At 44.9% G+C, this 24,623-nt stretch overlaps 1 protein-coding gene across 4 annotated transcripts in view; it reads left to right on the top strand.

Annotated features, from left to right (window-relative positions):
* The window catches only part of LOC124036298 (PDZ and LIM domain protein 2-like), a 61,159-nt gene extending 36,935 nt beyond the window's left edge, over window positions 1-24,224 (top strand). For all 4 annotated transcript variants that reach the window (XM_046350698.1, XM_046350695.1, XM_046350696.1 and 1 more), the window contains 4 exons: window positions 15,585-15,703; window positions 22,636-22,781; window positions 23,490-23,604; window positions 23,874-24,224. In XM_046350698.1, the coding sequence (XP_046206654.1) occupies window positions 15,585-15,703; window positions 22,636-22,781; window positions 23,490-23,604; window positions 23,874-24,072 (579 nt within the window). In that variant the 3' untranslated portion in view covers window positions 24,073-24,224. The remainder of the gene's footprint in view (window positions 1-15,584; window positions 15,704-22,635; window positions 22,782-23,489; window positions 23,605-23,873) is intronic.
* The last annotated feature ends 399 nt before the right edge of the window (window positions 24,225-24,623 follow it).

The following is a 24,623-nucleotide window of genomic DNA, read 5'->3' as shown; positions in this document are numbered from 1 at the left end:
GACCTGTGCATCTAACACATGTTAACAGTATTGCTGGCCTCCTCTTGCTGTGGTTTAACAGGGCTGACCTACTGTCTAAAGACAGTATCTTGGGAGCCCTCGGTCACCACTTCACTCACCACCTCCACTGCGGCTTTGCTGGAGCCTGTCTTGGAGAGCTCTCTGTCCTGTCCTCCTAAGCCTGAAAACGTTCAAATTACTGAGATTTTGGCGGGACTCTTCCTCCATTGGCTGTATCTCTGGTTCTGAAGAGGAGACGAGCCTCCCACCCTGTATCTGCAATTAGTGAGTGGAGCCTTTCGGTGTGCTCGGCGGGTAAACTGCTGGGAGTAGGCCTGACCTGTTGGCATGGACATACTGCTCTGTAGTGTTGTGCTGCTCCGGACTGACTGGCAGCAACACTGCAGCCTAGTGAGCAGTGGGGCCTCTGCTCCCCTGACAAGGCTCTCTGTCATGCCTGAGAGGTGCAGAGTACTGCTGTATCAGGTGATCAGTCCCACTGTAAAGCATCATAGTGTTTTCCAAACCTCGTCTGACTCCACGTGAGGAGAGTGGAATGTGCGACTGGATCCCCCATTTAGCGGGATGTTGGATGTACAGGTCATTTTGTCAGTGATGGTAGGGGTTCTGGGAGACTAATGTTGGCTTACGCCAGCCTTACAAGGCCTGGCATTGTGAATGGGTCCTTGGGGAGCTGTAGGAGATGGGCAAGGGGGGACACTTGGGACATGGGAGGGCCTCTACCATTCCCAAACAAACAATTAAGGACTGTCATTTTTTTTTTATATTTGAGCTGTTCTTGCCATAATATGGACTTAGACATATTTGATAATAGACTATCTTCTGTGTACCACCCCTACCTTGTCACAACACAGCTGATTTTCTCAAATTCCAAAAATGTTCTTTTAACATGGCACACCTGTTAATTGAAATGCATTCCAGGTGACTACCTCATGAAGCTGGTTGAGAGAATTCCAAGAGTGTGCAAAGCTGTCAAGGCAAATGGTGGCTACTTTAAAGAAATCTCAAATATCTATATTTTAATTATCACTTTTTTTGGTTCCTACATGATTCTATATGTTTTATTTCATAGCTTTGATTATTCTACAATGTAGAAAATAGTAACAAATACAGAAAACCCCTTGAATGAGTAGGTGTCCAAACTTTTGACTGGTGCTGTACATGCATACACTCAGTGTCTTCGGAAAGTATTCACACCCCTTGACTTTTCCCACATTTTGTTACGTTACAGCATTATTCTAATATTGATTGATGAAGAAACATTAATTTCAATCTACACACAATACCCCATAATGACAAAGCGAAAACGGGTTTTTAGACATTTTTGCAAATCTATTCAAAATGTTAAAAAAATATATAAATACCTTATTTACGTAAGTAATTCCGACCCTTTGCTGTGAGACTCTATTGTGTCGGCGCAGATCTGGAGAAGGTTACTAAAACATTTCTGCAGCATTGAAGAACCTTCCAGAAGGACAGCCATCTCTGCAGCACTCCACCATTCAGTTCTTTATGGTAGAATGGCCAGACTGAAGCTACTCTTCAGTAAAGGCACATGACAGCCCGCTTTGAGTTTGCCAAAAGGCACCGAAACGAGACTCCGACCATAAGAAACAAGATTCTGGGTCTGATGAAACCAAGATTCAACACTTTGGATTGAATGCCAAGCCATCGCATCTGGAGGAAACCTGGCACCATCCCTATTGTGAAGCATAGTAGCCTCACAGCATGATGTTGCTGTTTTTCAGTGGCAGGGACTGGGACACTACTCAGGCTTGAGGTGAGCCGGTACTTCAACCTGATCGGACATCTCTGGAGATACCTGAAAATAGCTTTGCAGTGATGCTCCCCATCCAACCTGACAGAACGTGAGAGGATCTGCAAGGAATGTGAGAAGCTCCCCAAATATCGGTGTGCCATGCTTGTAGCGTCATACCCAAGAAGACTTGATGCTGTAAGATGCTGCAACTAAGTACTGAGTAAAGGGTCTGAATACTTATGTAAATGTAAGATTTCTGTTTTTATATTTTTAATACATTATGCAAACATTTGCTGTCATTATGGGGTATTGTGTGCAGTTTTTTTTTTGGGGGGGGCGACAATTTAATCAATTATAGAGCAAGGCTTTAACATAACAACATTTGGAAAAAGTCAAGGGGTCTGAATACTTGGAGCAGTGATATTCTACATACAGTACACATGAAGGTCAACACAAGCAATCATTTCTGATGAAAAAAAACACATTTGAGAAAATGGTTGTGTGTGTATATATAGCATTTTGGAATAAAACTATTCAAATATACTGTAATGTTAATGCACAAAAAAATCTTAATTCTTGTTATTTGTTTTGGGTTGGATGGTTCAATAGCCTTACTCCCAACTTGATGGATGGAGATCATTTTCATGTGCTTAACTACAGTACATTGAAAGTTGTTAGTGCAATCTTACCCAGTGAACGCACACACTGATTGAATCGATGTTGTTTCCACGTCATTTCAACAGAACTGTGTTGAACCGACTTTGAATAGACATTGAATTGAGTAGTGGGCTTAGTATTATCTTCTGTTGCCTCATTTCACCATGGACCAATATGACTCCATTGTGTCCTGTGCTAGCTAGTAGCTAGCCTATCTGCTGTCCCGGCACACCACCATGGACCAATATGACTCCATTGTGTCCTGTGCTAGCTAGTAGCTAGCCTATCTGCTGTCCCGGCACACCACCATGGACCAATATGACTCCATTGTGTCCTGTGCTAGCTAGTAGCTAGCCTATCTGCTGTCCCGGCACACCACCATGGACCAATATGACTCCATTGTGCCCTGTGCTAGCTAGTAGCTAGCCTATCTGCTGTCCCGGCACACCACCATGGACCAATATGACTCCATTGTGCCCTGTGCTAGCTAGTAGCTAGCCTATCTGCTGTCCCGGCACACCACCATGACAAGAGGAAGAGGCCAGCCTACTAAAGAGGGCAAATTTGGATCTGGTACCACATTCCTCCCATGATACCCTGAGTCAAGCCTGGAGCTGTAGATGAGCTGGCCCCGCGGCTTGCCACCTCCAGGAATCAGAAGGAAGCACTGCATCAGTTTATAACATCAGGAAGTGACCACAACAGGATCCCTGTTGAGATGAGTGGGGCCAAAACCAAGCTGCTTTTTCAGAATGCATGGCTTGTCATTAGGCCATTAGGGACAGGATCACCAGTCTGTGTTTCCAGTTGTACACTGAGGTTCCTGAGGGTAGCCTTGGTGGGCTGCCTCATCCTGTGTAGGGGATGGGACAGTTACTGTATAGATGTCCACCCTCCAGTATCATGGTTAACTTCACTGTGACACTCACCATGGGCCCCACACTGACCACACTAGGCAGTATGACCTTGGGCAAATGATATGCATCACTAAGCTCTTTATCCAGGGGAGGAAAACCCATCCCTCAATATATCCATTCAACCCATACTGTTCGTCCTGATGGGCAGGCAGGCTCGCAGCAGGCCAGCCTGCACATAAGCCACTGGTTTCACCCCAGTCTATTTTGGGGGGGTGTGGCGGGTTGGAGTGCAAAACTGTGGTTGTTGCTGTGGAGCAGAGATGGAGGCTTGGCATGCAGCGGTAGGAATATCACTAGATGTTGTTCAAGTAGAGTCAAAAAAATGTACTTGAAATTGCTCTCTCTGCTTCCTTTAGCCCGAGAAAATAATATTCAGAAAGCGTTTCATATCCAAACAGATTGAGAAGATGTCGTCTGACATGCGCTGAGCTGCTGTTTGGCTTGGCAGGCCTGGGGTGTGCTCTCTGACAGGGGCATGTTCTAGACAGTGTGGAGGACTGGTGGTGGAGGGAGTCAAGGGGAAGGGGGGATGTTTTCTCTTCTCCACAGAGTGAGGGCTGTGAGTAGACAGAGCCTGGCCTTTTCACGTGGGCCCTGGACATTAAGCTGGTGTCCATTGTGGCAACCCGTCAGACAGCATGCCTCTCCTCATCCCCACTGATTGATCAGCACCGTTCTTCTTTTCCCTGAAGTGGAAAAACAATTCTGTAAGTAGTTGTCAAGGTAATTGTGTGGGTAACTGCACCTTCATATATTCGGTCCAGCAGAAACTGACACGTAAGCATGTATTTTCCAGTTTACATTTAGTATGTTTTATCATCTTAAGATAGCTAGGTGGGAAAACCACATCTCAGTCATAGTAAGTACATTTTTTGTCAAACTAGCTATCAGCAAAGTCAGTCCTAGGTGGTTGTTTTTTATGCGGGAAATCAACTTGAGTTTCGTGTAGTGGTTGCCATGGCTCCATTTTGTTTGTCGTAGATCATAATTGTTAGGCTGGTAGACGTTAGGCTGGTACAAATCTAGAGCTGCTCAGTCATAGACTGTAAATGTCCATCCAGTTAAATACTAGCCATGGGATTAATGAGAGCGGGAGCGAGAGCTCTCTAATTAGGGGTCACTAACGATTAGCTTAGTTTAGATAACATTATCACCTCTGACGAGGTGTCCAGAGAAATGGATAATTATTCAACCGACCTAACACATGAGCACGATTCCCAAATCTTAAATTGTTAGGTTTGCAACTTGGCTGCTGTTTTTCTTCCGTGGTGCCTCTCATTGTTATGCAGTGTAAATGAAAGGGTGGATTCTGCCAATAATAAATTAAATCTATCGTGAAGTCCAGCGACTCAACAAAACCATAATGAACTCCAGATGTTTAATGAGTTTGATATGCAGCTCCAGTTGGAGACTTGTGGGGAATTTAATAGGGATGAAAAATGTGTTGCTCATAGCTCCCTCTAAGGATAAATAAACTCTCTCTCGGCCTGGCATCGGTTTCTCAGTGTATCTGTGCCTGTTGGCCGACTGCTGGCTGGATGGGTGGGTGCACTGCCCCCCTTATGAGACCACCTATGATCTCACCATCACATGAGTTGGCTTTGCCTTGACACAGGAGTTTGAAGGGAGCTCAAGTTCGGTGTGTGCGAAGCTCGCCACAAAGTTTGGGGCAATATTAAAGTAATCATCCCCATAAAGACTGATTTATGATCAGAAAGGCCCCTTGTCATCAGGGAGTGTAATGATACTACCTTGATGATGGTAATAGAACAAACGTGCAAAGTACTATAGCTACCACACAGACAGTTTGTTGGCTGAAAAGATTGCAGTGCCTCACTCAGGTGGGTGTCAGGCTTTCAAGTCCAGCAGCCCTTTAAACATGTTCTCATTGTGACTAAGAAGGGTTCTGCCAGAACTGAAATACTGCAACAGCACATGAAGTGGATCTGAAGTCAGCTCACAGACATCTCATTGTCTCGCATGTTCATTTGGCCCCTAATCTCCTCCATCTGGTTCCTATTCAGAGCTGTCTGCCAGGCTGTGTGGCCCTGACAAGTGGCAGTGTCGCTGTGTCTGTGGGCCGGGGCCCAGCCCGGCTTGGGGTGGGGTGGCTTCCGGGCAAGGCCTGTAATTAGTGCTGACGTAATAGAGATCTACTGTAGGGATCTCTGGCACTTGTAAGCTGTGTTATTACACACTAATGTATAGCCCCTTCCATATATATCTGTGGGTAGCATGTATGAATGTGTAGCTTATGAATTCTTAACGTACTGTGTATGAACTGTATATGGAGGCCGCTCTGTGGGAGTTCAGCGTGGTTGTATTCTGTCAGTGCAACGTCTGTAGCAGTGCTGATATGGAGGTTCAGTGTGTTGACATAGTGGAGGCCCTATGGTTGCTGTGTTAATGGGAATGCACACCCTGCAGTGTCCGAGCACAGCCAGAGTCCACATCCTTCTGAAACGTTCAATCCACCAGCAGGCAGCACTGGTCCTGCCATTATCACTAAGGAAGCTTTGATCCTTAATATATGTTGTGTGTAAACATTGGGAATAACTTTCTCTCAAATACTTAGCATGATCATATATCTTATTTACAGTGGTTCCACTCTGAACACTGTACAGGTGAAGTAGGGGAAGCAGTGACTGAGGATAAAGTATCTCAGGTCTTTACAAGAGTCCTCCATGCATGTACACTGCTGGAGAGGAAATACGATACATATCTCTCACTCTGCTCCTTCCCAGGACTCCTGCCATCCCCTGGATGATTGTCCCATATTTATGTTCATGTAAAGTATTTTCATACAGCAGTCCCCAAAATAAAGTGATGTGTGCGTCAGCCTGCCTCTGTCTGCTGGCCCATGCCCTGTAATTGAAGCTGCAGGGTGGTAATGATGATGAAGATGATGCACAGTGGCTGCGACTGGAGCCAGACGGAGAGCTCCTCCACCCCCAAAATGTAAAATAGATGCCAATGCCCCCGCGTCTCCCATTGGCCCTGTCTGAAACACCTGCCCCCGCTTTATTTCTCCATTTCCTGTTTATTTGCGTCTCCAATCCTAGACTGAGGTGTGTTTTGTCCTTTGTGCTCCCTCTTGCTTGTTCTCTCGCTTGTTTTCACTCATTCCATCCTCCTTCCATGCCCTGGAATTGAGATGCACTATAGCTTGGGTAAGCCTGACAGCATATTTCGGTGGCAAAATAGTAGCAAGACGAGTGGCATGTGGATTAAATGTTAAGGCCCAATGCAGCCATGTTTCTCTCAACTCATTTCTGGGTAACTAAGTGCCTGAAGCAAGATTTTTGCTCTGAGTGGTCTGAGTGGGGAGGGGAAAATGGAAAACTAGCTGTTATTGGCAGAGGTTGTTGCTCTAACTAATTTACCACCTGGTGATGTCACCAGGCAGGCCAAAACTCCTACCAAAACAGGCTGACATTTCAAACCTCACTTACGCTAAAAGGGCATTATTACAATAACAATTTCACAGTATCATTCCAACCTCTGTGTGTAAATGTATATAAAACACAGGAAAATCACATTGTTGACTGCACTGGGCCTTTAACTTCAGAGTTGGCTTTGAAGTGTTATTTGTCCTGTGCACACCCAGGCTTTGTGCAACAGGCAGACAGCGGTGGTCTCTGGTGATCCGGGGCTCGTTAAGAGCTTCTGATTACAGTTCAGAGCAGGTCTATTCTGGGAAGGCCTCCTCCCCTGCCAGCCAGTCAGCCAGCCAGTCAGAGGAACCAATACTAATTGCCTGTTGATTCTATGTTCCCCTCCTTCTCAACATTCCCAAAACCATTCACCTTCTCCAAGACACAGCCATTGTACCCGGCTGGCGGTGCCCCTCTGCCAGTGAGTGGCCTCCCCTGGGGGCATCCACAGGGGGCATCGCTGCCATTCGAGATGCCATGGCTGCTTTTGTTAAAGGTCAGGAGCACAGAGGATAATAGAAACGTGTTGATGCCCAAACTCCACTGCTTCTCCCGACCAAGCTGCTGAGCCCATCTAAGGTCAACTCAATCACAGCTGTCTGTTTGTTGCTTTTGTTGAACTTTTTTTCATAATTCCTTCATTCCCCTCTGGCCTCATAGATCACAGCTGTGATTAAAGCACTCAATCACTGGGCTGGCTAAAAATGTGTCTCTGAAAACATGCCTTCAGTTGTTTGCTGATGTTGACAGAAGACTTAATTGGTGTTCTGAAAGATGCAACCATCTTAGATTTGGACTCTTACTACTTTATTAGCAAGGTTTATAAAAATTTGGTCTAAGATGACATGTAACCATTAAAGTATTTCCATAGGAAATGTTCGTCACAAGACTGACATCTTGACTTCTGTAGCTAATAGCAGGAGAAGGGAGAGGGTTTCTGTACTTATTCAAAGATGATATGGAGGGAGTGAACACTGATCGTTGCTGGTAAAAGCTTCCTGGCATTGAGCAGTGATCTACCCAAGCCCTGGAAAAGGAAAAGCTGGACCGTTTGAGAGCAGAGCCATTGTTCAAAGAGCTGCTGAATTGGAAGCGGGTGCTGTTGGTTATGGAGACAGTTCCTGGCTCCACCAGTGCCCATGCCTCAGTCAGCCCCAGGCCTTTTCTGGGGCTGGGAGGTGGGGTGGTTTGGAGTGGGGTGGAGACGCAGCTTTTCCTGGGATGGGCTTCTGAGGGCATTGATGCCAGCTGATGACGAATCTGGACAGGGAGTCTCATCATAAAACTACAGATGATACTGGCTAGGAAAGTTTTTGTAAAGCAATCTTATTCATACCTGCTGTTCACTCCAACTGTATACAATACAGTAGTCATTGAACCACAATAACATCAGCCGTGTGTTTTGTAATGACTTCAGTCTGTTGAAGTATCTCTTATTTTCTTCATTCAGCTGCCTTTCTAAACTGATATTTCTTTTAATGCTCAATCTTTTTTTGTAGCTTATGCTTTTCAACCTTCATTTCACTCTTTATTTAGCTAAATACCCCATGGAAAATAAATATTTTGTTGTGCGTTTCTGAAAGCTGCTTAGAATAGGATCTCAGGTGGTCATAGTTAGATGCAGTGCATAGCTTTATAATAAAGTATATTAGTTAGTTGGGATTCCTGACAGTAAAAGTGTCTGGGCTGAGTTATGAGTTGCTCAGAAGTGGACCAGGTGTGCCCTGTGTTCTGCGTGCCCCATGTCCCTGGGGTCAAATTCACTACGAACACACACAGGAAACCCTTAAACTTGCGTACATGTGCATACCAAACACACGCACAAACGCATGCATGCACACACACACACACACACACACACACACTACGTGTACAAAACATAAGGAATACCTTCCTAATATTGAGTTGCACTCCTATTTTGCCTTCAGTACAGCCTCAATTCAGCTGGGCATGGACTCTACAAGGTGTCAAGCATTCTACAGGGATGCTAGCCCATGTTGACTCCAGTGCTTCACATGGTTGTCAAGTTGGGAGGATGTCCTTTGGGTGGTGGACCATTTTTGATACACACAGGAAACTGTTGAGCGTGAAACCCAGCAGCGTTGCAGTTCTTGACACCCAAACCAGTGCGCCTGGCCCCTACTACCATACTCTGTTCCAAGGCACTTAAATATTTTGTCTTGCCCATTCCTTCTCTGAATGGCACACATGCGCAATCCGTGTATCAATTGTCTCAAGACTTAAAAATCCTTCAACCTGTCTCCTCCCCTTCATCTACACTGATTTTGAAGTGGATTTAACAAGTGACATCAATAACGGAGCATAGCTTTCACGTGGCCAGTCTGTTATGGAAAAAGCAGGTGTTCCTAATGTTGTTTTTTACCATCGGTGTATATATCCAATCAGTCCCATGGCGTCAGGATCTCTAGGGCTCTACTGCTTGGCTGTCACCAATGATGTTACTCTAGCTCCCTCTTGGGGTCAAATAGAAGCAGTAGCTTCTCATGTGAGCAGTTAGGTAATTCGAGTAGGAAGCATTGTCAGTAAACCATTGACTCCCAGGTAAATAAAGGTGATGAAGTTTGGCATTTTCTCTTTCCCGTCAGAATATAATGGTTCATAACTGCCATGCCTAATTGTGTGAACTGTCGGACATCTGGGGTCCATGATGGAAGTATATGTTGGCTCTCCCCTTCTCTTCAAACGAACAAGGGAGCCAAAGCCAAACATCTGCTCCCATGCAAACAGCATCTCTGTCACCAGGCCTGGGGGATGAGTCCCAGCTGAGATATAAATAGCAATCAAGAGCTAACAAGGTTGACACAGGCAGCCTACACATGGAGTTGGGGCTGGGAGGTAAATGTGATATTGATTAGGAGGGACCAGTTAGTAAGAGGACAGGAATGCTGGGTGTGTCTCATGATCACTCCATAGAAACCTGCCATATGGGAGGAGCAGGAGTGAAACCATGACAAATCAGAGCATGTATTAGCACCAGTCATGATGACTGGGACAAGCCTTTGCTATGGGCACCAGAATTATAGTGGAGGGGAAAAACACACTCCTGCTGTTGGGAGATGTTTGAGTTTGTACGGTCGTAACTACATATTTAGGAAGTGAAGGCTTATAGGTGTGTGTTTTCTATTCTCAACATCTGGGATGTATTCAGTAGAGTGAAACATTACATATACTGTAGAACAAAATGAATAGAGCTAACATCAATCCCAGTTCTGCAACTAAAGCCTCAACTTCCTTGACGGCAACAGCGCCTCTTCATCCTCAGGAGGCTGATGAAATTAGTCTTTGCCTCTAAGACCGTCATGAACTTCTATAGCTGCACCATTGAAAGCATCCCGTCGGGCTGTAGCACCACCTGGTATGGCAATTGCACCGTCCGCAACCACAGGGCTCTCCAGAGGGTGACGCGGTCAGCCCAACGCTTCACTGGGGTCACACTGCCTGCCCTCCAGGACCTCTACAGCTCCCGGTGTCACAAGGACCTCAGCCACCCGAGCCACATCCTGTTGCTATCTAGGAGGTGGAGACTGTACAGGTGCAACAAAGCTGGGACCGAGAGACCGATAGAGGCCGTTTATCTCCAGGCCATCAGACTGTTAAACATTCATCACTAGCTGGCCTTCACCCAATACCCTGCCTTGAACCATAGACACTGTCACTAGCCAGCTAACCCCCGATACTCTACTCTGCACCTTAAGAGACTGCTGCCCTATCTACAGTGCAATCGGAAAATATTCAGATCCCTTGACTTTTTCCACATTGTTACGTTACAGCCTTATTCTAAAATGGATTCAATAGTTTTTTTCCCCCTTATCAATCTACACACAATACCCAATAATGGCAAAATAAAAAATGCTTTTTGTATTTTTTTGCAAATGTATTCAAATAATCTCATTTACATAAGTATTCAGACCCTTTACTCAGTACTTTTTTGAAGCACCTTTGGCAGCGATCACAGCCTTGAGTCTACAAGCTGCAAGCTTGGCACACCTGTATTTTGGGAGTTTCTCCCATTCTTCTCTACAGATCCTCTTAACCTCTATTAGGTTGGACAGGGAGCGTCGCTGCACAGCTATTTTCAGGTCTCTTGATGTTCGATTGGGTTCAAGTCCGGGCTCTGGCTGGGCCACTCATGGACATTTCGAGACTTGTCCTGAAGCCACTCCTGTGTCATCTTGGCTGTGTGCTTAGGGCCATTGTCCTGTTAGGTGAACCTTCGCCCCAGTCTGAGAACCTGCTTGAGAGCACTCAGGACTTCATCAAGGATCTCTCTGTACTTTGCTCTGTTCATCTTTTCCGACTAGTCTCCCAGTCCCTGTCGCTGAAAAACATCCCCACAGGATGATGCTGCCACCACCATGATTCACCATAGGGATGGTGCCAGGTTTCCTCCAGATCTGACGTTTGGCATTCAGGCCTAATAGTTCAATATTAGTTTCATGGGCTAAGAGTCCTTTTACGTGCCTTTTTGTCAAACTACAAGTGGGCTGTCATGTGCTTTTTATTGAGGATTGGCTTCCATCCGACCACTCTACCGTTAAGGCCTGATTGGTGGAGTGCTGCAGAGATGGTTGTTCTTCTGGAAGTTTCTCCCATCTCCACAGAGGAGCTCTGTCAGAGTGACCATTGGGTTCTTTGTCACCTCCCTGACCTCTGCCCTTCTTCCCTGATTGCTCAGTTTGGCCGGGCGGCCAGCTCTAGGGATAGTCTTGGTAGTTCCATACTTCTTCCATTTAAGAATGATGGAGGGCACTATGTTCTTGGGTACCTTCAATGCTGCAGAATTGTTTTGGTACCCTTCCCCAGATCTGTGCCGCGACACAATCCTGTCTAAGCTCTACGGACAGTTCCTTCGACCTCATGGCTTGGTTTTTGCTCTGACATGCACTTTCCAAATCATGTCCAATCAATTTAATTTACCACAGGTGGACTACAATCAGCTCAAGGATGATCAATGGAAACAGGATGCACCTGAACTCAATTTCCAGTCTCGTAGCAAAGGGTCTGGATACTTATGTAAATAAGGTATTTCTGCAAACATTTCTAGAAACCTGTTTTTGCATCTCATTATGGGGTATTGTGTGTAGATTGAGGGGTGGGGGGGGCAATTTAATCCATTTTAGAATAAGGCTGTAACGTAACAACGTGGAACAAGTCGAGGGGTCTGAATACTTTCCGAATGCACCGTACATAGTCATTAAACACTTAACTTTACATACTGTTTTACCCACTTATGTATATACTGTATTATAGTCATGGCTTATCCTTCCTATATAACTACTTCTGTACACCTTTTCTTTACACCATTTTTTTTATATATATACACCATTTTTTTTATATATACACACACACACACACACACACACACACACACACACACACACACACACACACACACACACAGTCGGGCAAAAAAGTATTTAGTCAGCCACCAATTGTGCAAGTTCTCCCACTTAAAAAGATGAGAGGCCTGTAATTTTCATCATAGGTACACTTCAACTATGACAGACAAAATGAGGGAAAAAAAATCCAGAAAATCACATTGTAGGATTTTTAATGAATTTATTTACAAATGATAGTGGAAAAAAGTATTTGGTCAATAATAAAAGTTTCTCGATACTTTGTTATATACCCTTTGGCAATGACAGAGGTCAAACGTTTTCTGTAAGTCTTTGCCCCACTGTGTGTGTGTGTGTGTGTGCATACATACTCACTCACTCACTCACTCACTCACTCACTCACTCACTCACTCACTCACTCACTCACTCACTCACTCACTCACTCACTCACTCACTCACTCACTCACTCACTCACTCACTCACTCACTCACTCCAAGTTTGGGGGAGTGACTATGGGGTTAAGTGCAGACTGACCGCTTTTCATTTGAGGGTGTTTTCATCCATATCGGGTGAACTGTTTAGAAATCAAACTTTGACTACAATTTTGTTGGATGCATTTGCTCTTTGTTTTGGTTGTTTCAGAATATTTTGTGAATAATGTCTGTCATTTTGGAGTCACTTTTATTGTAAATAAGAATATAATTTGTGTTAAACACTTCTACATTGTGGATGCTACCTTGATTACGGATAATCCTGAATGAATTGGGAATAACGAGTGAGAAAGTTAGACACAAATCACACCCCCAAGACATGGTAACCTCTCACCTTTTTAATAACAGTGGAGGTTAACCTTTTGGAGGGGGTGGTATGATACGTGTGTGTTTAACTCTCTCACTCATTATTATTCACGATTCATTCAGGATTATTTGTGATCATGGTAGCATCAACATTCATGTAGAGATGTTTACGATTTAAAGTGACTCCAAAATAACACATGATTTACCATTCATTTCTATTGGGCAGAAAATAATCTGAAACACAAGTTTATAGAGTCACAAACTTGACGTGGTCCTTGTGTGCTGTGAATATGTGACCAAATACTAAACGTTTGACTACTTTAATACACATGTATGTGAATTTGTCCCAATACTTTTGCTAGTCTAAAATGTGGCGGACCACTGTATGTTTCACTTGATATGGATGACAATACCATCCAATAAAAGCTGACAGTCTGCACTTTTAACGTCATTGTTTGATTTCAAAATCCACATTTTTGATGGGCAGAACCAAAAGAAGAATAAATGCTTTACTGTCCCAATAATTAGAGGGGACTGTATATTCCAGACTCTTACGTTGCTCATTCTGATATTTCCTCCTTTTTACTTTTTGGATAATGTGTTTTTTGTTTCGCTAGGTGTTATTGTAATACTACGATAACATCGGCTAATCTGTGTACGCAATCAATAAATGTTCATTTGATTTGACTGTTCCACACAAGACATTTCTTTCTGAATGCTCTTAGGGTGCCCACCTGAACAGGTAGTTTCTGTCACCTGTTCATATAGAGCTCTCCGACTGTGACCTTGACTGGCCCTATTCATGTGTCCAGCTCTTTTTTTTTTCTTCTCTCTTTTGAGTTATGCTGGTGCTTTCTCAGTTTAGAACATTCTCTTCAATGCCCTTGATGATGCAAACATTAATACAATTCCTGGCATTCGAATGAACATAGCTCTTTTTTTTATCTGACTGCTTTATGGCGATATTCCATCACATGGTTCTTTCTCATGGTCTCGTCAGATTGCTCAACTCTAAACTCATTCTACTCTATAAAGTACACTGCTCAAAAAAGTAAAGGGAACACTAAAATAACACATCCTAGATCTGAATGAATGAAATATTCTTATTAAATACTTATCTTTACATAGTTGAATGTGCTGACAACAAAATCACACAAATTATCAATGGAAATCAAATTTGTAAACCCACTCAAAACTAAAGTGGAAAACCACACTACAGGCTGATCCAACTTTTGATGTAATGTCCTTAAAACAAGTCAAAATGAGACTCAGTAGTGTGTGTGGCCTCTACGTGCCTGTATGACCTCCCTGCAACGCCTGGGCATGCTCCTGATGAGGTGGCGGATGGTCTCATGAGGGATCTCCTCCCAGACCTGGACTAAAGCATCCGCCAACACCTGGACAGTCTGGTACAACCTTGCGTTGGTGGATGGAGTGAGACATGATGTCCCAGATGTGCTCAATTGGATTCAGGTCTGGGGAACGGGCGGGCCAGTCCATAGCATCAATGCCTTCCTCTTGAAGGAACTGCTCACACACTCCAGCCACATGAGGTCTAGCATGGTCTTGCATTAAGAGGAACCCAGGGCCAACCGCACCAGCATATGGTCTCACAAGGGGTCTAAGGATCTCGTCTCGGTACCTAATGGCAGTCAGGCTACCTCTGGCGAGCACATGGAGGGCTGTGCGGCCCCATGACTGACCCACCACCAAACCAGTCATGCTGGAGGATGTTGCAGGCAGCAGAACGTTCTCCACGGCGTCTCCAGACTGTCATGTCTGTCACATGTGCTCAGTGTGAACCTGCTTTCATCTGTGAAGAGCACAGGGCGCCAGTGGCGAATTTGCCAATCTTGGTGTTTTCTGGCTAATGCCAAACGTCCTGCATGGTGTTGGGCTGTAAGTAAGCACAACTCCCACCTGTGGACGTTGGGCCCTCATACCACCCTCATGGAGTCTGTTTCTGACCATTTGAGCAGACACATGCACATTTGTGGCCTGCTGGAGGTCATTTTGCAGGGCTCTGGCAGTGCTCCTCCTGCTCCTCCTTGCACAAAGGTGGAGGTAGCGGTCCTGCCGCTGGGTTGTTGCCCTCCTACGGCCTCCTCCACGTCTCCTGATGTACTGGCCTGTCTCCTGGTAGCGCCTCCATGCTCTGGACACTACGCTGACAGACACAGCAAATCTTCTTGCCACAGCTCGCATTGATCCTGGATGAGCTGCACTACCTGAGCCACCTGTGTGGGTTGTAGACTCCGTCTCATGCTACCACTAGATTGAAAGCACCACCAGCATTTGAAAGTGACCAAAACATCAGCCAGGAAGCATAGGAACTGAGAAGTGGTCTGTGGTCACCACCTGCAGAACCACTCCTTTATTGGGGGTGTCTTGCTAATTGCCTATAATTTCCACCTGTTGTCTATTCCATTTGCACAACAGCATGTGACATTTATTGTCAGTGTTGCTTCCTAAGTGGACAGTTTGATTTCACAGAAGTGTGATTGACTTGAAGTTACATTGTTGTTTAAGTGTTCCCTTTATTTTTTTGAGCAGAGTATATGTCTGGGTTTCAGCATCTACAGGTGGTTTGGCTGAACATCGGACCAGTCTGACATCCTATTAATCTCGCTCTGTCTCCCCAGGAGTTATCCTCTTCAGACTTCAGGAGTAACTCTGTGTCCAGTCGAACGCCCACCCCTCCAGGATGCTACTCGCCCAATAGCCCTGTCGACTGCGAGCTGTCTGTCTCCCCCAGGCGCAGGTAAGGACAGTCTCTCACCCATCAGCTCCTCTAGTGATCTACCATGGGGTACACTACACATTTAACAACTCTGTCGAACTAGAAATAATTACGGCTACGGGTAAATCAAACTCCTATAGCAATTCAGTGGAACATGTAAAGAAACGCAAGACTGCACTTACAGTGAGGGCAAAAAAGTGTTTGATCCTGTGCTGATTTTGTACTTTTGCCCACTGACAAAGAAATTATAAGTCTATATTTTAATTGTAGGTTTATTTGAACAGTGAGAGACAGAATAACAACAAAAAAATCCAGAAAAACGCATGTCAAAAATGCGCTGCAGGATTTGTCCTTCACAGCGTAGTGTGTTACCAATTGTTTTCTTGGTGACTTTGGTCCCAGCTGCCTTGAGATCATTGACGAGATCCTCCCGTGTAGTTCTGGGCTGATTCCTCACCGTTCTCATGATCATTGCAACTCCACGAGGTGAGATCTTGCATGGAGCCCCAGGCCAAGGGAGATTGACAGTTCTTTTGTGTTTCTTCCATTTGCGAATAATCTCACCAACTGTTGCCACCTTCTCACCAAGCTGCTTGGTGATGGTTTTGTAGCCCATTCCAGCCTTGTGTAGGTCTACAATCTTGTCCCTGACATCCTTGGAGAGCTCTTTGGTCTTGGCCATGGTTAAGAGTTTGGATTCTGATTGATTGCTTCTCTGGACAGGTGTCTTTTGTACAGGTAACAAGCTGAGATTAGAAGCACTCCCTTTAAGAGTATGCTCTTAATCTCAGATCATTACCTGTATAAAAGACACCTGGGAGCCAGAAATCTTTCTGATTGAGAGGGGGTCAAATACTTATTTCCCTCATTAAAATGCTAATCAATTTATAACATTTTTGACATGCGTTTATCTGGATTTTTGTTGTTATTCTGTCTCACTGTTCAAATAAACCTACCATTTTAAAATTATAGATTGATAATTTCTTTGTCAGTTGGAAAATGTACAAAATCAGCAGGGGATCAAATATTTTTTTTCCCTCACTGTAGCTAACTGCAAAAAGATGTGGCTGATATTTGCAGCAAATGCGTTCTTGGCACTACAAGTCGGACTCTTTCAATGTGTGTTGGAGGATTCATCTGTGTAATAACCCTGACTTTATCATATTCAGGTTTAGATTGTACCTTACGCTGAGTCATTGCTCCCACAGTGCTATTTACTCAACAGTGAAGAAGACCAGCTAGAGGAATGTAGAGATTCTTCAAACCGGTTCAACTGTTCCTAACAACCTCTCAGGTCATCTGTTTTAGCCATACTCATTGTTCCTTACTCCTGGAGAGGTTGGAGCGTGTCTGTGTGCAGTTCTTTAGGAACCTTTCTATTCTGCTAGGGTTTACTTTGGCTTATTTCCTCTGGCTACTCCGGCAGGCCCTGTAATGTGACAGGATATCAATCAAATCAAACTATTTGTCACATGCGCCGAATACCACAAGTGTAGACTTTACAGTGAAATGCTTACTTACAAGCCCTTAACAGTGCAGTTCAAGAAGAAGAAAAGATTGACCAACTAGACTAAAATAAAAAGAAACACAATAACGTGGCTATACACAGGGGGCACTGGTACAGAGTCAGCGTGCGGGGGTACAGGCTAGTTGAGGTAATCTGGACATGTAGGTGGGGGTGAAGTGACCATGCATAGGTAACAAACAGTGAGTTGCAGCAGTGTACCAAAGAGGGGGGGGGGGGGTCAATGTAAATTGTTCAGTGCCGATTTTATGAATTTTTCAGCAGTCTTATGGCTTGGGGGTAGAAGCTGGTGAGGAGCCTTTTGGTCCTAGACTCTGGTACTGCTTGCTGTGCGGTAGCCGTGAAAACCGTTTAACTTTGGTGGCTGGAGTCTCTGACAATTTTATGGGCTTTCCTCTGACACCGCCTATTATATAGGTCCTGGATAGCAGGGAGCTTAGCCCCAGTAATATACTGGGCCATTCGCACTACCCTCTGTAGCGCATTACGGTCAGATGTTGAGCAGTTGCCATACCAGGCAGTGATGCAACCGGTAAGGATGCTCTTGATGGTGCACCTGTAGAGCCTTTTGACGATCTGGGGACCCATGCCAAATCTTTTCAGTCACCTGAGGGGGAAAAGGTTTTGTTGTGCCCTCTTCACGACTGTCTTGGTATGTTTGGACCATGATAGGTTCCTTGGTGTCCACATCACCAACAAACTAACTCTCGACCCGCTCCACTACAGTCCCGTCGATGATAATGGGGGCCTTTTCCTGTAGTCCACGATCAGCTCCTTTTTGTCTTGCTCATATTGATGGAGAGGTTGTTGTCCTAGCACCACACTGCCAGTTCTCTGTACTCCTCCCTATAGGCCATCTTATCGTTGTCGGTGATCAGGCCTACCAATGTTGTGTCATCACCAAACTTAATGATGGTGTTGGAGTCGTGTTTGGCCTCGAATTCGTGGGTGAACAGGGAGGACAGCAGGGGACTATGTACACACCCCTGAGGATCCCCAGTTTTAAGGATCAGTGTGGCAGATGTGTTGTTGCCTACTCTTACCACCTGGGGGCAGCCTGTCAGGAAGTCCAGGATCCAGTTGCAGAGGAAGGTGTTTAGTCCCAGAATCCTTCGCTTAGTGATGAGCTTCGTGGGCACTATGGTGTTGACTACAGCTCAGCGTTCAATGAGCAGCATTCTCACATAGGTGTTCCTTTTGTCCAGGTGAGAAAGGGCAGTGTGGAGAGCGATTGAGATTGTGTCATCTGTGGATCTTTTGGGGGTTATGCGAATTGGAGTGGGTCTAGGGTGTCCGGGAGGATGCTGTTGATGTGAGCCATGACCAGCCTTTCAAAGCACTTCATGGCTAGGACGTGAGTGCCACGGGTCGGTAATCATTTAGGCAGGTTACCTTCGCTTCCTTGGGCACAGGGACTATGGTGGTCTGCTTGAAACATGTAGGTATTATAGACTCGGCCAGGGAGATGTTGAAAATGTCTGAAGACACTTGACAGTTTGTCCACACATGCTTAGAGTACACGTCCTGGTAATCAGTCTGGCCCAGCGGCTTTGTGAATGTTGACCTGTTTAAAGATTTTGTTCACAATGGTTACCAAGAGCGTTTTCACACAGTCATCCAGAACAGCTGGTGCTCTCGTGCATGCTTCAGTGTTGCTTGTCTCTACGCGAGCATAAAAGGTATTTAGCTCGTCTGGTAGGCTTGCGACACTGGCCAACTCGCGTCTGGGTTTCCCTTTTGTAGTCAGTAATAGTTTTCAAGCCCTACCACATCTGACTGACGTCAGAGCCGGTATAGTAGGATTCAATCTTAATCCTGTATTGACACTTGTTTGTTTGATGGTTCATCTGAGGGAATAGTGGGATTTCTTATAAGCGTCTGGATTAGTCTCCGGCTCCTTGAAGGCGGCAGCTCTAGCCTTTAGCTCTATGCGGATATCGTCTGTGATCCATGGCTTCTGGTTGGGATATGTACGTACAGTCACTGGGGACGACGTCATCGATGCACTTATTGATGAAGCCGATGACTGAGGTGGTGTCATCCTCAAAGCCATTGGATGAATCCCGGAACATATTCCAGTCTGTTCTAGCAAAACAGTCCTGTAGTGTAGCATCTGAATCATCTGACCACTTCCGTATTGAGCTAGTCACTGGTACGTCCTGCTTTAGTTTTGGCTTGTAAGCAGGAATCAGGAGGATATAATGGTCAGATTTGCTAAATGGAAGGCGGGGGAGAGCTTTGTATACATCTGTGTGTGGTGTAAAGGTGGTCTAGGATTTATTTTTTATTTTTTTCCTGTTTGCACATGTGACAAGCTGGTAAAAAATTGGGTAAAACTGATTTAAGCATCAGACCCAGCTCTTACTATTATCCCCCCCCCCCAAATGTCTTATTTCACTTCCTCCCCTAATTGGCCCCCCACTCTGTAGTCCCCAGCCTACACACCAAGCCTCCCCCCCCCCCCCTCCCACTCAGCCAATCACAGGCTTAGAGACACCCCCTGAAACGACTCTTTTCTCTCCAGTCCAATGAGTGGCAGTCAAAAGGCACAGCTTTTAGTCCGAAACTCACTCTTCTCCTGTGTCTGGTCTGGTGTAGATAAAGATGTGTGCCTTTGCTTGCTGGGTTACCACAGCTTAGGATAGATAGGCGTGCAGCCAGGAACAACTGTTTATCCGAAAGCAAAGATTGGCTAGCTGTAAAGGAATTCTCCTCTCTTTGTTGCCTCATTGTTTCTGAGGTGAGTTGTCTGACTTTTATTGTATTTGGTCATGAGTTTAGGGAATGCTGGCTTTGATTTAGTATATGTTTTTAAATGATAGGAAGCAATGGTAAACAACACCAACGCTCTTATTGTTCTCACTTTGGAGAATGCTGTTGGAGCTGACAGCATCTGTTTTGACTGAGGATTCTTTACCAGCCTGTAATCAGGATATCTCTGTGGCTGTGGAAACATGAAAAGGTGGCTTTTTCCATGAACCCATTTCTAGAGCGGTTTCTTAAATACATTCAAACTGTTGTGAAAACTTGCAGTACTACATGAAAGCTAGCTGACAATATTATTTTCAGGAGTATCAGTATGCATACATAAATTATGATATAGATTAGGCATGTTTCCACTTTCCTCAAGTTATGGCTATTTATGTTACTGATCTCCCTATGTTGTATTTTGTCATTCGCTGTTCGGACGTGCTATGCATTTGTGCTCTTAGTACATTTGACCCAGTATTTCCATTGGTTTGAAGATGTGATGTCAATAAGTGAAATGGTTTGAGCAGGGTGGAGTGTAGCATGAGTTGGACTTGGAGGGTGTGTTTTGGGAGTCTGTTTTCAATTTGAACCATGTTCTGTGATGTTAAAGGTCTGAGCATTGGGTTCACTTGGAGATTTATTGTCTCGTTGTTTTGCCTTCTCCTGTTTCAGCCATGTTACGTCACTGGGACCTAAGTTCCAAATGCTGATGAAAGGCAGGCACAAACTGCAGTCCACACACGTACATTAAATGCTATGAAATCATCTCTCCATCTTGATGGTGCCCCAAACAGGCTTAGCCATGGAAAAAAAATATCATTCACATGGTATTTTCATAGATTTGACCAGCATAGGAGAAAGTTATATGGTCAATATTTTGGCAGACACACTGTAACCTGGCATATGAGAACAGAGTGCTAGATCCAGCCGATGTGTGTTGGTTGACATCTACTGACAGCTTAGCAGGGATGTTCTGCTCAATTGGCTGCAGGTGAATGGCAACACACCGCACCTGGGGACTTGAAGGTCTGTCTGACCGGTTTTCACTTTTCACACAACCTGACTGAGTGAAAGGCTCCCTCCAGGCAAACAATGTTGACTAGAGCATTGTATGGGTGTGTGGTGTGTGTGTGTGTGTGTGTGTGTCCGTGTTTACATTTTACTGTCATCTTTCGGGCCATTTCTTATTTTTTTCTCAGTTGACAGGCGGCGACAAAGATAACAATGGCAACCACACACAGTTACTATGGCATGAATAATAAAGTGAACCACTTTTCCGTTCCACCACACCAGTAGCTAAGAATGTGCTGCTCATAAACCTGTAAGTGCAGTGCTACTGTGCTGCTGCTAATCTGCTAATTAGCTAGGCATCAGAGAAACTACCCTGAGGTGTCAACTCTCTGTAGGCTATTTCCCACCACAAGCACTCCTATTGGTCCAAAGTAGTCACACCATGAATTGTTCTCTTGCTTCAAATCTAAAAGGTTCTAGTGGCTTATAAATATAGTGATTGTGTGAGAGGGAGGGATAGTGGTACATGATAGAAATATCACATCTCTGTGATTTTTTTTTTTCCCATCCAGAAATGTCTGCAGTCAAACAGCAGGATTCCCCACTTTTATTTGGCCAAACATGGCTGCTGTGGTGGTGGGTATCAGGAAAGGTTTAGCCACAGTGCTACTTTACTAGAAATAACATTGGCTTTCTAAAGTCAGCCATTCGCTGGAATGCCCTCACCTCAATACCCAAACACTGCACCAATAATGTATGCTAGTTAGTTGATATCATGGCATCTTCTAAATGATTATGTCTTCAGCAGGTCGTGCTGTAAGCAGATAGGAAGGTGATACAGCTCCGTTGTGAGTGTGTAGGGTGAGATTAGAGGCTGGTTTGGCAACTTGCCTGCAGTATGCAATGTAGACTTTTGGCTTGAAGGTCAGTCACAAAGCTGACTGCTGCCACTGGCTTAATTTCCTCTGGGGTTGTTCCAACTCAAAAAGCACAAGAAAGAGGATTTCGACATCCACCAGCTCAGATTGTTCTGAAATCATTTATTTTAAAAACAAATAAGATTAGCATTCCTGCAACTTTAAAAAAAAATATATATATATAATTGGATCTCTGAAGTTAAGCTTATGGAGTGCATCCAAATGTGCTATTTTTAATAATAGGATTCATATTCAGTAAATATAGTACCTAACATCTGATTTGGACCGAACTTTATTTCTAACAATGAGTAAGACATGAGTCCAAGGGAGTGGTCAAAAGCCACCCACACACTCAACAATGAGTATATAGTATCAGTTCTCTGTCTGCCAAGTTGTATGTAGCAGCTGCTGGCAGTATTGTTTCTTAATCCTATGCTATGTCCCCCCCCCCCCCTGTTCAGAGAAATTAGTCATTGAAGTTGTTAGGCGTATGTCCCATCCTACATCCAGGTGCTAACGATGGCGGGTGTCCATGGCTTGCTGAAATGAAATGGAACGACCCTCTGGATTATCTCAAACCAACCACACGTACATCCTCCACAATGTACCTTAAACATATACACGGAATGTACATATGTAGCTACATAGATGTGACAGATTGTACATAGATATGGATTGGCTGAATAATCTATTGGAGTGGTTACGTAATGGGTAATGGCTGCATCCCCTCTCTTTCTCTCCCGCAACAGTTCCAGCTCTGACTTTACCATGCAGAGGTTTGACCGGGATTCAGAGGTCTACAAGATGATCCAGGAGAACAAGGAGTCTCGCACGGCTCCTCGACAGTCCAACACCTTCCGCATGCTGCAGGAGGTTCTGGAGGCCGATGAGAAGGGTGAGCAGAGCTTCCCATAAACGCACTCGTCATCACTCGGCCTCTGTGTCAGGCTGCATTTCTGTTGTAATAAACAGCTGTGTGGGACGGACTGGAGCCATAAGTGTTTTGCTTTCATCTCCGTCCCGTTTGAGACCAATTTGATGGGTCTACGGGATGTCAACTCTGAGGTGGATAGAGGTCATTTACTGAATTGTTTCATCAAACTTTTATTCTGTCTGGCTACTAAGACAGTTATTTGATATCGATAGATGCATCTGGCCATAACCTGGCCCAGAGCTGACTTAGAGAATTGTTTTTGATGGAGAGCAGTGTGAGTGTTGTTGTTTTTACTTTGCTTAGAGGACTGGCAAAGAAAACAAGCGAGCTGGTAATAAGAGTTTTATGAAGCGATAACGACCAGTGTGTGGACACTGTTCACACTGGGTCATAAACTAGTGGTGTTCAGACAAGCAGTGTCTCCTATTGGATGCACAGACCTGACACAAGGCAGTAAAGAAGAAAAAGTGATGTGATAACCAGGCTGACAGAGGCATAACTCTGCCTTGATTCCCTGCTGTGTGTGTGTGTGTGTGTGTGTGTGTGTGTGTGTGTGTGTGTGTGTGTGTGTGTGTGTGTGTGTGTGTGTGTGTGTGTGTGTGTGTGTGTGTGTGAATCCATCTGCTATTTGCTCTGACTGACTGTGCTCTACTTTGTTGTTTTATGCAGAGGCAGCTGTGCGGTTCCCAGGGCTCTCCCCCAAAACCACCCCCCCAAAACCAACATCTCCCGGGGGTGGAGTCCCCAAGTACCACACCTGTGAGAAGTGTGGCATCAGCATTGTGTAAGAGTCCATAATGACACGTCACCTGTTGTGACATGTTTTCTCTGTCCACAGGAGTAACTAGACGTGTCATTGCGTAACAGATTAATAAGCAACTGACGAATACAAGCTCTGACAATGATAACTTGCCCTACGGTGCAGGATGTTCCTCATAGACACAGAGGAGCTGAATTAACGAGCCTTACCGTAGTGTTTGTGTACATAATGTAGAAAGATTAAAAGGTTCCGAAACAATGTTTTTGTTTATGACTGTGTCCATCTGTCTGCAGCACACAGGCGGTGCGCATCATGGACGACCGCTTCCGCCACCCAGAGTGCTACACCTGTTCTACACCAGAGTGCGGTCTCAACCTGAAGATGCGAGGTCACTTCTGGGTGGGAGAGGAGATGTTCTGTGAGAAGCATGCCCACGAGAATTACCAGGGCCTGGGCACTGCCCCACGTGCCACCATCTCGCCCCGCCACTGAGGCTCCGTGACACCAAGCTTCCCCTCCCCTGGACCTCTGAGGGCTGGCACCCCACCTCTTACTGACTCACAGCGATAGACCATGGGCTAGGGAACAGGAGTGGGAGCTTCAGATGTTGCAGCATTTCTATAGCATTTAACTATACTCTGCAGTTATAGCATCTAAAACTATACTCTGCAGTTATAGCATTCAGCTACTTACCTTTCCTGTAATTGGATGAGATTTGGATGGAACATTGTTTTCCCAGGCCCTCCTGGTTTAGGGTCATTGTTAGCTCTAATGTACAGCTGTATCTTATTCAGACCACTTAGTAGGTTACGCCTGCCACATTCACACCAACCTATTACACAACAGGACTGGTTTCCTGCTGGTGTATGGATCAGATCAATGATGGAGCGTAACATTTAATCCTTTAAATCACATTGAATCTCCTGCTGACCCATTCAGAAGAATGGAAACCAACTCTTCATTTGAATTACATGGTGTCTGAAAAGCAAGACCAACTACAAAGGGGGTCATTTCATCTACATCAACGTTTGTGTGTGTTCAAC

The sequence above is a fragment of the Oncorhynchus gorbuscha genome, linkage group LG05, assembly GCF_021184085.1.
Source record: "Oncorhynchus gorbuscha isolate QuinsamMale2020 ecotype Even-year linkage group LG05, OgorEven_v1.0, whole genome shotgun sequence".
Taxonomy (NCBI): Eukaryota; Metazoa; Chordata; class Actinopteri; order Salmoniformes; family Salmonidae; genus Oncorhynchus; species Oncorhynchus gorbuscha.
Note: the sequence above shows the minus strand (reverse complement) of the source record. Positions and strands in the feature narration are given on the sequence as shown.